Raw genomic sequence first — 14,514 nt, forward strand, 5'->3', positions numbered from 1 at the left:
TTTATCAAAAGCAGTGTACTAATGAAGACTTCACTCACGTACTATGGTAAACAGAGACAAAGTTCATCACTGAAAAGGAGCATTGGTCTCAAACAGAGGCACATCAGTGGGATTAATTAGTGACATATACTAAAAACTACTATTGTTTTTGTTTTCTGTAACTGTGTCTGCCCAACCTCGAAGTTAAAGTTTTAAAATTTGCGTGTTTTTTTTTTCCTCCCTGGTTACTGAGTAGTAAATGCATTAGTGTCCTAATGTCATTTCTTGTCTTTTAGTTTTCTTATGGGAGCGTCTTGCGGAGGAGGCAACATGAAGGTGGACGATGCTGTTTACGAGTCGTTGGGTCTGAGACCTCGACATGCATATTCCATTTTGGACGTACGAGATGTCCAGGGTTACAGGTACAGGTGGACTTTCTGTTGTTCTGACCATGCCTCCTTATTGCAAATGTATCTTCTTAGAAATCCTTCATACACCATTAATAAACGTATCTGGGCCGTCATCAGTCAGTGTTATTATTTGGTGGCTAGAACATGAACAAGCCCACGAGCCACATGTTGAGCATCACAGAACCCGGTGGCTTGCCAGTAGAGAACGTGTGCACAACAGATCTGTATGATATTCCTTGCACTATAAAAACATATGTCTTCTTTGTAATAATCACACACACAGAAAAGTCTGGGGCAGAATCTTTGACTATCTGGAACATCGTATGGATTAAAAAAGCGAGTTTAGTCCTCTTGTCAAAGGAACACCTGTTCATCCTCCATTATAGCTCTGCTTGGAAAGCCTCTCCTCTCCTCTGTTCTCCAGATGCATTTTAGGAATTAAGTCATCCTTCATCATGGCGTACTGAAATTGATTTCCGGGTCACAGTCCAGAAAGACGGAGGACTGAGGAGGCACAAATTAGAAAAATGAGAAAAGCCTAATGAAGGCTTTTTCCTTCTTACCTGTGAGGAAAAAATTTGACAGTAGCCAGAAATCCCAGAAGTAATTTGCTTAAAACCCACACGCAGCCACTTTCATTTACTGCCATAAAGCAATCAGAGTGGAAGGCTTGGGCTAGACTTGGCCACAGGGCTAGATCCAAAACGAGTTAAAATCCTCCTGCTAGGAGCCCCGAGGAGATAAAAAGCACTCCAGAAACAGTGAACCACATGCACTTTGTTACTTTTTTTCCTGGAAAATACAGATTCTCCAATATGTTATTCTGTTATGCCCCTTGTGTTTTCTACAGTATGGAGGAGGTGGTAAAATAAAAAGGGTTGTTACAAAGCAGCCAGTCATCCATAAAAGGAGTAATATGACTGTGCAGAGATGGGGGTTGCTGCTTTGACTGAAGGCTGTTGTCACATTTACTGCTTGCTGAATCTGTCTCTCTCGCTGTTTCCGTTATCTTCCTGCCTCCAGGTTGCTGCGGCTGCGTAACCCTTGGGGTCGCTTCTCGTGGAACGGCAGCTGGTCAGACGAGTGGGCAGACTGGCCTCAGCACCTCCGCCATGAGCTGATGGCGCACGGCAGTAGTGAGGGGGTCTTCTGGATGGAGTACACTGACTTTATAAAGTAATTATCATTACCGCAGCATAAGTGTGATCTTTTTTTTTCCTTTTCTTTTTTTGGGTGGTCATACTGAAATCATTTTGGTTAATCTCTCTATACCCTAGTAACCCTTGAATTCATGCAGTTATGTACAATAAGGCTATTTTGTTGTCATCACTGTCATGTTTGCTTTCACAGTCAGTGGCTGTACCTGCTGGCACAATAGACCAGTGGCTGAGACCGCTAGGCTACGCTCACAGATTTCTTGTGTTTATTCCAAACAGACTCTCATTAGAAGACTTTCTGTTCGATTTACCCACCACTAGCTGCTTAGAATAGGTTGAATGAGTTAAAGAGTCCTTTATTGTACCGTGATGGACACACGTAATGTGTTAAATGTGACGGACTGTTTGGCAATCTCACGCCTCTGTGGATTTTACTGACCATCTGGTATTGACACCAAACTGAGTTACAGTGTTTTTGTTGTCGTTCCATTTTGCTTGCTGACAAGCGCATCATACACTGGTTTCCACAACATGTTGTTATTAAGAATTGTGGAGGGGGGGATTTGGCAGGCAGAGGCTTAGGCTTGTCATGGCTTTCAGTTTGTTTTGTCATATTAGACTAATCCTGTCACTCAGTCATATACATCATTGATAGTGACTAGTCTTTCTCTAGCTGTGTTTTGCTGCATGCTGACATGCGCTTCTAGTTATCACATGGAAAAATAGTCACAGTTTTTATTCAAGTATTTCTATAAATGCTATTTTCTTTGTCATATAAAAAAACGAGTGTGTACTTAAATAGCGCTTTTTTTTACTCACTTTGATCACTCAAATCAGTTTCTTACTTCAAGACTCATTCACCCATTTACACAGGCCTTTTATTTTTTTACTTATAACCAAACATTCACACACTGATGCATCGGCAGCAGCTATGGGTTCACTAACTTGTCCGAGGATACAACACAGAGGCTTGAAGAGCAAATAATCGAACCACCTTCCGATTAGTAGACGACCTGCTATACCACCTGAGTTACAGCCACCCTTAACCCCCTATATATTTATTATAAACACGGCCTGTTCTGTACTCTACTATCACAATAGATGGATACTCATACTGGCCACAGTAGGAAACAGTGATGAGTTCAAACCTCAGGCTAGCTCTGTATAATGTCAGTGAAACTAGATGTCCCCAATAAGGCCTCTCTGTTACACACCTCTGCCTGTGCACACAACAACCTCATCCATCTGTTGTATAAACCGCATAGCCCCCATGACCATGATCACCACATTTTTTAAAACTTCAACATCAGCGTTTTGGTGGCTGCTGTGTTTTCTTTTCGCTGTCAGAAGTTCCCATAATTGGATTAAAGACTGTAGTGCTAAGTTATCCGCTAAAGCTAGCTAGCTTGTTAGCGAGCTTCATTTGTAATCTGTATGGCTGCAATGCAAGGACACATATAAGCTAATTAGGGCTAAGTAATGGACTAACAGAGAAACTGGAATTTCACTTATTAAAACAAACTTCATCTTGAAAGGTGGGTACCACAGAGAAAGCCTTATTATTTGGTAATCCACTATAGAAGCTTTAGCTTTATTGCTACGGTCTGTGGGGACTGCCCCTTGGTTTACGAGGAGCAGCCAATCGGTTGAAAGTCGGCTTACAGTTGAGGAGAGAGAAGTTGCTTGTTTCAGGAAGAGGGCAGAAGGAGGCACATGAGCAAAGTCATGCAAAGCAACTCTAGTGGAGCCAAAGAATAATGACGCGGAGCTGGAAAGGGCTATAATGGGGCCCTTTTACAAGCAACTCAAATGGCCATAATATTTGAAGAAAACTGAACTGAATCCAAATTACAAATGTAATAAAGCTTAAATATAATCTACCATTCACCAAAATGATATTTCATGCGTAATTGAATAAATGGACAAGACTCCACTTGCATAGGAAGTTTAGTTTTTTTTAAATAACTCAGCAAAAAGAACTGAAGAATGGAGGAAGTTCACAACATGAGCAGCTTGACGTAGGGCTAAATTGTCTGTACAGTGCATTTGTCTCTCTGAATTTATTGCTCTTGTTGTATTATGAAGGAGGAGGGACATGAATAACAATGTGGCTGTCCTCCTGAACAACTCCAACCTGAAAAATGTGTTCAGCCTAGATGAGAATCCCATATGTCTTTGGGCTGTTTATTGTTTTCTCTGACAGGCAAATAATCTCTCAGCTTTGTACGACATGACAAACTTGCAGCATCTCCCTAGACTTGTTTTCAGTGTGAAAAAGAAAAAGCGGTCAGCTTCTCGGACAAGCAAGGCCCTTAAATCAGCCCATCAAGTAAACAACCAGGGCCGATGTTGATCATTGATAACATTCTTGGAAAGTGGCTAGACACAAAAGTGAACTAAATACAAACAAGAGGATTCATCAGCAGACGTGTTTGTCTTTTTTGATCAAAGCTGAGCGTAAAACTTAAGCGTTCCCTCTTTTTCCTCCTCTCGCTTCTTCCTGATTGTCAAGAAGACAAAAGTAAGATGTAAGACTGTTGTCAGACCGAGGTTAGGAAGTGATGAAACACTGAAAAACAGACTGAAAGTAAGGAAGAGAGTCTCCCGTGGGGGCGATGTCTTTGAAGAAAGAGGTCTGATATGCTAGCAAGGTAAATTGTGTTTGTACAGGGATGCCCTCAGAGGCTATGCTAACGTTAAAGAGTTGCCTGTGATGCATACAAATAATTGTAGCTCATGACAAGAGGAGATCAACCGGTCACACTGCTAGCATCTCAGAGGAACAGGCTCTTATGCAGGTCTTTTTCTTTCTTCTTCTTCTTTTTTTTTTTAAAAACATGTACATTTTTCCCCCTCCCACAGGTACTTTGACTCAGTGGACATTTGTAAGATCCACTCTGACTGGCAGGAGGTGAGACTACAAGGCTGCTTCCCCAGCAAAGCCAATGGGCCAGTCACGGTCACAGCTCTCACTGTGCTGGAGAGGACGGCACTGGAGTTTGCTCTTTTCCAGGAGGGAAGCAGGTAAATAGGACTCTAATCTAAATCTTTCAGTACCCACACATTTTTCCTCCTTGCCCTTTTTTCTCCTAAGCCTCTTCCTCTTCTCTCCAGGCGCTCCGACACAGCTGACAGCCACCTGCTGGACCTGTGCATCATGGTCTTCCGTGCCTCCTTTGGTAGCGGCAACAAGCTGACTCTGGGCCGCCTAATGGCCCACAGCAAGCGAGCGGTGAAGAAATTTGTTGGCTGTGATGTTATGCTGGAGCCAGGGGAGTATGCTGTTGTCTGCTGCGCCTTCAATCACTGGCAGATGAATGTCAGCAGCACAGGGGGTCCACCCACACCCGGTAAGTGTACAGATGCATTGGTCACAGGTAGCGCTTTAGTGTTCTTGCTTGTGAATGTTCGCTTAATGACGAAGGAACTCTGTTAAACATGTAATTTTTGTCTTCATTAATTGTTCTCCCCTCCTTCCTAGTCTCTAGCCCTACCAGTGGAGCAGTACGGCGGTCCAGCCAGGACTTCCCCGGCTACATCCTGGCCATTTACAGCTCTCGTCAGGTGATGGTGGAGCAGGTGGAAGCGACCGCGACCACATTGGCCGACGCGATTATTCTACTCACAGAAAACAAAGGCGAAAGACACGAGGTTAGAAACACCAATTCCAGAAAAAGAGAAGTAGTAAAGCTGCAATAATGCAAACCATATTTGTGTTACTTATCTACAGTCAAGTGAAAAAGGTTTTCACAGAACTCTGTGGGGTCCTGTGAAAAATTAATTATACTCCATGGTTCAGCAGCTACAACTTGGGGGAAAAAAAAGTTTTTCTATATGACTTTATCCCTTTCTTGTTGTGGAGGAATTTGTGGAGCCCGACTGTTCTTATCACTGTTACCCACAAACAGCTCAGTTCAGAAAAAATCTTTAAGATTCCTCCTAGTAGAATTACATGAGGTAAAGAGTTTAGGTCTAAACCGCAGCGTTTCCATCTTTTGGAGGTCTGGACTTTGACTTTGACAGTCATTCTGTTGTAGAGTTGCTACTGTGCTTGTGATCATTATAGCCAGTTTTGACAAAGATCTCAGAAGGATGGGCTCACATTTGACTCTAGAGTGTGAACAGTATACAGAGGAGTTCATGGTGGACTCAGTGTCTGTAAGGTCATCAGGTCGTGTGGCTGCACAATGAGGCCAAATGATCACCTCTCCACCAGCGTGTTTGATAGTTGGTATAACGTGTTTTTGTTTATGCTGTGTTGTAGTTTTTATGAATTGTGCTGTTGTGAACGTTAATATTTCACATGCAGACTGAAGCCTGTATATATAACTCATGGGTGTTTTCCAGTTTCTCTGAGTATTGTATGATTGGACCTTTGGGTGAATTTGCTGGAACGTGCTCGCCTGGGAAGGGATGATCAGTTAATCAAACACATTTGATTAGCAGCATCCTGGCTGCTACTTACCCTCTTCAGTCCTGTGGAAGCAGTGGCGATGTATTTAGTTTTTCTTAGGACTGCAGAGAATCCTGTATATAGTTGTAGGGTTTTGTCTTTCTTTGTACCCCCAATCTTTATTGCCTTTCAGTATAATATTACAGTCCAGATGATAAGTATTTGGAAAGTTTTTCTTTTTTTATCTCCGGGCTGTGCGCTTTAGCAAAATTATTTTGAAGTGAAAGACTACTGCCTGAACGTGTCTGATTTAATTTAAATGTGTTGGAATGAAAATACAGAAGTAGATAAAGCTTTTAACACATTGGGATAACCAAAGTAATCAGATAGTTTAACCAACCAAAGCCATCATATTTAGTAGATAGTAGCTGTGACAAAGGCTATCCCCAATCCCTTTGTCACAGCTACTATCAGCTTTTTTTATGTGGGGTCTCTCTCACTTTAGTGTGGTTTTAGCTGTTCAATGGCACTTTAACTTGTCGATGATATTCCATTTAGTCACCCTGAAGAGCCTGTTTTGACAGTTGGGTAGTACAGCCGGATGCTGAACCGTCCTCTACAGAGTTTGGCTGAATTTGGGCAATCCTCCCACAAGAATACACTAACAGGATGGAGTATTCTGTCCAGAATGCTCCAACCTACCTCACAGCATTTATCCTGTTGCATCTAAACATCAGTAACTCTCTGTGTGCCCGGTCTATTGGCAGCCATGCTGTACAAGACCAAATCATATTAGAAGCACCTCCATCTCATCTTTGACAGACGAGAGAGCTCACTTTGTGTTGCGAGCTCTTCTTTTTTACCCCTCCGCTCGTTTCCTTTTTTCAGAACTTGTATAAGAGTTGTTTTTTGGTTTATTGTCCATAGAAGTTAGTTCCACAGCCCTGCATCACAGTTTTTTGGGGGTTTCTTTTGTATTTTTCCTTTGTTTTAACGTATGTGCACACTTTCTTAAGATGGGCCCAACGTCTTTGGTTGCATTAATTCCATAAATTAGTAAATAAATGGGTTGAAAAAGTACATCTGAAACATTAAGAAACATTTAATAGTCTATTGTCCAATCACTATTGTACCACTATCTCCAATTTGGACAGTCTATTAAAAGGAATTCCACATACAAATCTTTGTATATGATGCTGATCTCCTCAAGCTAAAGCACAGAGCCTGCAGAACAAAAACAAATGCACAACAGTTAAATCCTCACAGTCAGAATGGTTCATACTCATCAATCTGAGGCATCTTACACGCTTGCAAGTCCTGTTCTTCCTTTACACGTGCACGTTTGTGTGCGTTACCTTTTGCACGAGCTCGCGCACGGCCGTTCATACCCAAGGAAACAAATCCTCCCTGCTCTTCAGAACAATGCTTTCCTGAAAGCGCCTGTCACATTTGGTGAATATTTTAGAGGATGACAGACCTTTTTAAACACTTGAGATCATCTTTGTTAAATCATTCAGCTCTTCAGAAATTCACAGCTGAGCACTCAGGAGCACATGGCAGCCAGTGCGTCAGCTGTAGCGTTTTAGCAATACAGTTAAATGAAGATTTTCAGTTATTATTAATAAATAATTTGAGCAGTCCCGAGCTGTGAAGAAAGGAGAGCTTTGTGTTAAGAGCAGATAGAGTACAAGTATTGCCCAAAGCTATTTTTCAGACACTGGATGGCATCGCTTGTGCAATTGGACGTGACAGCAAATGACAGCAGCTAAAGTAGTTTAGCTGCACTTGTGTTTGCTTTACTACAAATACAAGTAGCCCTAAAAGAGAACAGCAGCCACTGTTAGAGAGTTAAAGTGGCAGCTGAATGCAGAATGATGTTTTTTTTTTAATCATTATTATTATTGCATTTTAATAATATTAAACTGATTGCACAGAAGTATTTTTTCTCCATTGAAGCTACTTTGTAGTAAGCACATTTCTTCCTATTTCAAAAGCGTTTTAAGAGCATTTAAGAGCCATACTTACAGAAATGTAGCCACCTCTCTGTAGATAGTTGCCGCAATGCTCTGTAAATCTATGGAATTATAAATACTGTATATATAAACTGCACTATATGGAAATTTAGGATTCTGTGTATATACAATACTATATGTATACAGTGTGGAAACATGCTTACTATACTTAATGAAAACATAGGATATCCTATGTTTGGAAATATAGGATGTCTGTAAACTATACTATGTGATTGCTTTATAGGATACTGTATATATACTATACTGTATTCTTACAAAATAGAAATGTAGGATACCGTGTTCTGTATTTTGCTGATGTAGTATCAGCGGTGCTAGCTTTGCACAAGTAGTGAAATCTGAGGTTTGCATTTAGAAAACAACCCTTCTGCTTTGAAAAATGAAAAAAATAAGCTTGTTTCCTTGTGTGCTCTCAGGGCCGTGAGGGCATGACATGCTACTACCTGACCCACGGCTGGGCAGGTCTCATCGTGGTGGTGGAAAACCGCCACCCCAAGTACTACCTCCACGTCTCCTGTGACTGCACTGACAGCTTCAATGTGGTGTCCACACGCGGCAGCCTCAAGACCATCGACAGCGTCCCGCCTTTACACAGGTACACAAACCACTCTCTCTTTTCCTCACTTGAGCACAAAGTCAGAAAAGATAACAAGTGCACAGATTAAATTCTCCGGGAACATTTAGGTGCAGCAAATATCCACCACACTTACATGCTTATATAAACACAGTGATCTCACAGGATTAGCACGCTGTGTTTCTTAATAAACTACCCCAGGCTGGTCTCAGCACAGTTAATATCTGCTTTTGTTTTCTGCTGGTCTCTATTGTGTTTCTCGCACTACTCCAGGCAGATAGATGCTGGGAGAATCAAGCGTGCAGAAGCCGTTTACATGTTATTAGTTTTCTGTTTAACAGCATGAAATCTTCCAGTAAGGGAAAATTGAGGGCTTTACCTGTCACAAAGTTACAGCCCATATAATGGGAAACTGTAAAAAGTCACCATGCATGAAGCTGCTCTTGTCATTTTCTCCATCTAACAAGAACATAGTGTCACTTTGCTTGCCTAAAAAGCTACTATCACAAACTATCACAGTCTCATATTTCGCTCACTTGCTTTATACGATTCATAGGTGAAAGCATTTAGTGGCAATGTAATCATTCAAAAGAAGACCATATCCAATTCATATTCATAGAGGTGTGAGTAACACAGTCATGGGCAGCAAGCCTTTATTTCTCACCATATGTCACCATATTATCCCAGTTTGTCTTGAAAATGGAATGAATCATTGGTTCTGATTACCGTATTTCCCGGATTACAAAGCGCACCTGAATATTAGCCGCACAAGCTAAAATCAGGGGAAAATCCTGTTTTGTATATACATTAGCTGCACCTGACTAAAAGCCGCAGGTGTTTCAATGTTGACTTATCATATGTAAGAGAATATGCACAAAGGGAATTGTCAGCAAAGAGATGTCTGTTTGGAGACACACCCCTTTTATTAATATTTTGAAAAACAAGTTATGGGTACATATTTGCATAACTTTTTAGGTATATGTACAAGTAGCGGTAATTACAAGTACGAAACATATACTGTGCTTCATAAATGAGTAACAAATGTAGTACATAACAATAACCTACAGCACACCAGAAAAATAGATTCGGCCTACCTTTTAGGCTCAGGTGCAGTGACACGGCTTTAACAAGAAAAAAGCCAGTCATTCACCACCATCTTTCTCTTTTTCCTGCGCACTAAAACCACCAAAGTCCTCTTCTCCAGTGTCGGATACGAACAGGCTCAGGATGGCTACGTCATCCACTCTCAGCTTCTTTCCTTCGTTGTCACTTTCAAAACCAAACAAATCCTCGTTGTCAGTGTCAGAGTCGAACACCCTCAGAAGGGCCGTGGCGGTGTCCTGCTCTCCATCATGCAGCAGTCCAGCCCTTCGAAATCCGTTGGTGATCATGGATGTTTTCCCACTTTTCCACGCTGTCAGATTCCACCGGTGGAGTTGAGCATAACTTGCTTTTCGCAAGTTTATCACCGCTCGTCATCCAGCGCTACTTTGAAGTTTGTCTTTCGCGCTACTTGTACGGCACTATGTTGCCTGGCGGATGGACATGTGACCAACATACCACTCTTGAACCCCGATACTGTGTGTCTGATCACATGCCCTTCTGCCAGGCAACGTAGTGCCGTACAACAGCGGAACAAACAAAACAAATCGTCTTACGATATGACAAAAATCATGGACAATCCATAGAAAAGCCGCACCTGACTAAAAGCCGCAGGGTTCAAAGCTTGTGCAAAAAGTAGCAGCTTATAGCCCGACAATTACGGTAATCAGCTTGGTTTTCTCCACGTGTAGGTTTAGTTTCTCCGAGCAGTTCTCACATCACTTCAATTCAATTAATTGAAACTCATTTTAATTATTTTGAGGACGGAGTGGGATGAAACGACTGTGGCGCTCTTGTCCGTCAGCAGCCATCGGATAACTGTCGTAGCCGTTTGTTTTGCCACTTTTCGTCAGAAGCTGTAGCTGCACTTTTTAAATTTCCTTCCATTAATGCATGATTAAATTAAATGACGCTGCACTTTTCTCCTGAATGACGAAGGAGAAATGATGCTGGAGAGTTGAATTAATTCCCCCCTGTGGTTGTTTTCAGTCTCTTACTTTTGTTTCATACACAAGGCACAATTTAAGACCACTGTGTTTGTATTCACTCTACCTGCGTTTAAATGTCAACAACAATAGCTCGAAGGCTCTCTCTCTCCCTGCAGGCAGGTGCTGGTGGTGCTTTCTCAGCTGGAGGGAAATGCCGGCTTCTCCATCACCCACCGCCTGGCTCACCGCAAGGCAGCCCAGGCCTCCCTGGGAGACTGGACCCCCACCAAGGCCACACACAGCCCCCAGCTCACCCCGGACATTGACGGCCTGCACCGGCCCCGGCCTCTATGACCACCGCCCACTTTATCCCAGACTCACTTGCTCTAGTCCAATAAACTGTCAGACCACTGGAAAACAAGGTTGGGCACAGTGTGTGGATCCCTAAAATGCAGAGAAAGATGCGTTTTTTTACGTCTCTTTAGTGGTGCATCTGAATGTGAAGCATGACGGGAGAGGGAAATATTTAGTTGCTCTCTTCCTAACGCTCCATGGATGCTCGAGATTTTGTCCGGACCGCACATGCTCTATCTGTCCCTTGCCAACTGGATGTGCCATTTGAGGATAAAATGAGCGACAGGGGAGTACTAAAAAAACCAAACAAACAAAAAACCCACAATATTTCACCCCAGCACCTGAGAGGATCCAGTTCTGACTACTTAACATTCTAGACATTTTGTATAGCTGGCAGCACCTGCTGTATGTGAAACAGATGTCAGGCCTCAGTTTGGTATGCTTGGAGATGACCCTGCTTTCAATGAGCTTCAAAAAAAAAAAAAAAAAAAAAGCCAGGGTGAGGTGCTGAAACTACTGAGCCATTGACCGGCCCACGGACCATGAGCCAACCACCAGATCAGACACTTCCCCCTCCCTCCGTGTCGTCCACCAAGACTGCTAACAAAGTGGGCAGACTTCTGGGGGGGTTATCGCCCTCATCCTCAGTGCGGTACTTTATGAGCCAAACCCCAGTGATTTTACCCATGAAACATACATGTCCTGTATTTTTTACATTTTTGGAAAACATCTCAGTGTGAGTTTAACTTGTTTTATACACAACCCTCATTGCCTCTTGTCCATATTTGTGTTAGGGTTTTTTTGAGGTTGTAGACAAAGCCATCATTCATACGGTACTGTTCCCTCTCCGTGGCACAATCTCTAGCTCAGGACCAAACCTGTGATTTGTACAGTAAGCTGGATTGGCAGGTGGATGGTGCCCAAGAAGCTGCAATAGCATCTTTTCACTGTTGCCTCCACTGTTTGTGATGTTAGTGGGGCCATGTTTGTAGAGACTGTAAGGTTTTTATCTTGTGAAATACTGAGCCGTAATGGAATCACCTGGCCTCAGTTTAGGGTCTCATCGCTGGAGGGCTTCTCGTCCACTTCAGAAGACAGTTTATATCTTTCCCCATGAATTAAAATTTATGTGTACGGCACCTCCTCCCAGTCATCGCCCTTCTGCATATTACATGAGTCTTACACTTGAGGTTTGTAACACCCAGCAAATTGCATCTGATCTTGTTTGGTACAGAAGGTGAGATTAGTGTCTGTTTCCCACGCTTGCACAGTTTGCCAGCATGTCAGTTTATACTATAACGTGCTTAGGGAGTACTAGAGTTGCTATTGGCTATTTGAACAGCCAGTTTGCCATGGGGGAGCTCTTAAGAGGAGCTGCCGAGTTTACTTTGGGAGGGCAGGGACCACTTTTGTTTGCTTGGGTGCAGCGTGAGCGTCTGGGCAATCCTCCCACAAGGATACACTGACAGCTTGTTAGCAACAACACAGTCCTCGTGAAATAACAAATGATCATTTTGTCAGACTCGGTGCACACACAGCGAGACAGGAAAGAGACCCCCGAGATGGGTTGTGACACAGAAAATAGTTCTCTCTGAGTGTGCTCGTTCAAGGGAAAGCTGTTTTACGTAGGTCCTTATATATAGGGTCACGTTTTTTTGGGGGTTTTTTTTCCAAGTGTCAAAGCCATTACTCCTCATTCATCATGCCCTCACCATGGCAACATAGATGTCTCATCAGACAGAGAGGGGAACAATTAACATGGTACTATAGAGACAGGATTGAGTGGGAGACTTTTTATTTTAAAAACGATGTCTTACTGTTAATTTTGTGGTGAAATGGAGAAAAACTTGAAACCTAATAAGCAAAAATCCAGCAGCATTCATACAGTTAATGATTAAGTGGGGGAAAATTTGATTTATTTATTTTTTTTGTTGTTGTTTTTTGTATCTAAATCATTTTAAATGTAAAAAAAACTAAAATTTTATCATGGGTAATTTTCACTTCATATCATCTCAGTTTTTCTCCTTTTAGTTTTAAAATCATTGATGCTAAATGGCTGCGCTGTGTCCCGATGTTTGCAGTGCAACGTTTGTTTTTAACGAAACCCAGAGCTCAAGTAACTGTAAATATGCTTTCCAAAGAAACATCAATGTGTAATGACCACTTTCAGATGTGCGTCCCCGTCTGGCCCTGTGTGCATGTGTGAGAATGTGCGGTCGCAGCCACGTAGCTGCTTCAGTCCCTGTGTCTTAATTTATTCATACAAGTGATTTGCAGCCCTGTTTTTCTGAAGCTGATGAATGACAGATAAAGGAATGTAATGAGGCTTTTACAGCTTCACTCTGAGCCCAGATGGATTGACGTGAACCTGCACTGAAACGACTGCGAAGGCACCTCAAAATCAAGCGTCACTGCTGGATCACTTTTACGTTTTACAGGAGTTTTAAGTTTTGTTTGCTGGTCTTCTGTTAGGTCGTGTCCGTAGCTCTTCTGTGCTTTAGGAGCGCCCCCTGCTGCTGAATAGAAAACAACCAGAGAAGAGGTGGTCACTGACCGACCCATCCAACCCACCCACCCCCTTTTTTTTTTTTTTTCCTCCTTTTTCTTTTTTTTTGACCCTCATTGTAAATTGTACAATTTAGACAGAAAACTGAAAACTTAAGTCAGACTAAAGATTTAAAAGCAAAAAAATGACCGTTTGAAAAAAGAAATTAAAATATGATAGTAGATAATAAAAAGTAACCTAATGCTGAAAATAATGAACTCTGAAGAATGTGATATATCTATATATAAATATATATATATATATAGACATATAAATATATTTTATTGATCCTCTTTTTTTGGGAGCGGGGACGTGGTATATGTGTACAAAAATATGTATGTTTAATTTTCAATCTCAGGTTCCAATGGACCAAATAAATTTTTTTTAAAAATGAAAAGGCTTTGGTGATTATTACGAAGTAGTATTTCCTTTATGTATACAGATTTATTTATTTATTTTTAGTTTTTGGAACTCATAGAAATAACCTGATGCATGCGCATATTTAATTTTTTTTCCTGTTCAGGCTGCTGTAATTGAATAAAAAGATGAAGTCAAAGCTTTCAAGCTGCAGGGGAAAAAGCACTGACTAATTGAAAGAGCAGTGTATTTCCATATCAAACATGTTTTGTTTTTTTTTGTGGTTTTTTTTTTAGCATATACATTGGTTTCTTCACTTTTCACTGAGCTTTACAGATCTGTTTTCTGGTGTGTTTATCAGTTTCTGGTCTGTAATGTGCCTCGTTTTCATCTCTGAGCCCCCTCTCCCCTGCTGAGAGCTTCTTTTTTTTTTTTTTTGCGCTTAATATTTTTTAGAACATCTCTTTGGTACTTAAACTACTTGAACATACAGCCTTCCTCCTCTCTCACCCCATCCTAATTTAGCTGATTTGAATCTTCACCCACCCCTCCCTTCTCTCCCTCCTTTTTCTAAAAATGACCTGCTCCCCACTCCACTCCTCACTTTTTGGCTCCTGCACCCACCTCCAAGGCAACCCCTCCCTGCCCAAATCATCCAGTCCCCCCCACATCCTCTTCATTTAAC

The 14,514-nt window shown here is 41.8% G+C and overlaps 1 protein-coding gene across 4 annotated transcripts in view; it reads left to right on the forward strand.

Annotated features, from left to right (window-relative positions):
• capn15 (calpain 15) overlaps window positions 1–13,836 on the forward strand; it is a 56,381-nt gene extending 42,545 nt beyond the window's left edge. For all 4 annotated transcript variants that reach the window (XM_006808022.3, XM_006808021.3, XM_006808020.3 and 1 more), the window contains 7 exons: window positions 276–401; window positions 1,413–1,565; window positions 4,409–4,570; window positions 4,661–4,896; window positions 5,028–5,197; window positions 8,386–8,564; window positions 10,750–13,836. In XM_006808022.3, the coding sequence (XP_006808085.1) occupies window positions 276–401; window positions 1,413–1,565; window positions 4,409–4,570; window positions 4,661–4,896; window positions 5,028–5,197; window positions 8,386–8,564; window positions 10,750–10,927 (1,204 nt within the window). In that variant the 3' untranslated portion in view covers window positions 10,928–13,836. The remainder of the gene's footprint in view (window positions 1–275; window positions 402–1,412; window positions 1,566–4,408; window positions 4,571–4,660; window positions 4,897–5,027; window positions 5,198–8,385; window positions 8,565–10,749) is intronic.
• The last annotated feature ends 678 nt before the right edge of the window (window positions 13,837–14,514 follow it).

The sequence above is a fragment of the Neolamprologus brichardi genome, chromosome 8 (assembly GCF_056152115.1).
Source record: "Neolamprologus brichardi isolate AB-2024 chromosome 8, ASM5615211v1, whole genome shotgun sequence".
In the NCBI taxonomy this organism is placed as follows: Eukaryota; Metazoa; Chordata; class Actinopteri; order Cichliformes; family Cichlidae; genus Neolamprologus; species Neolamprologus brichardi.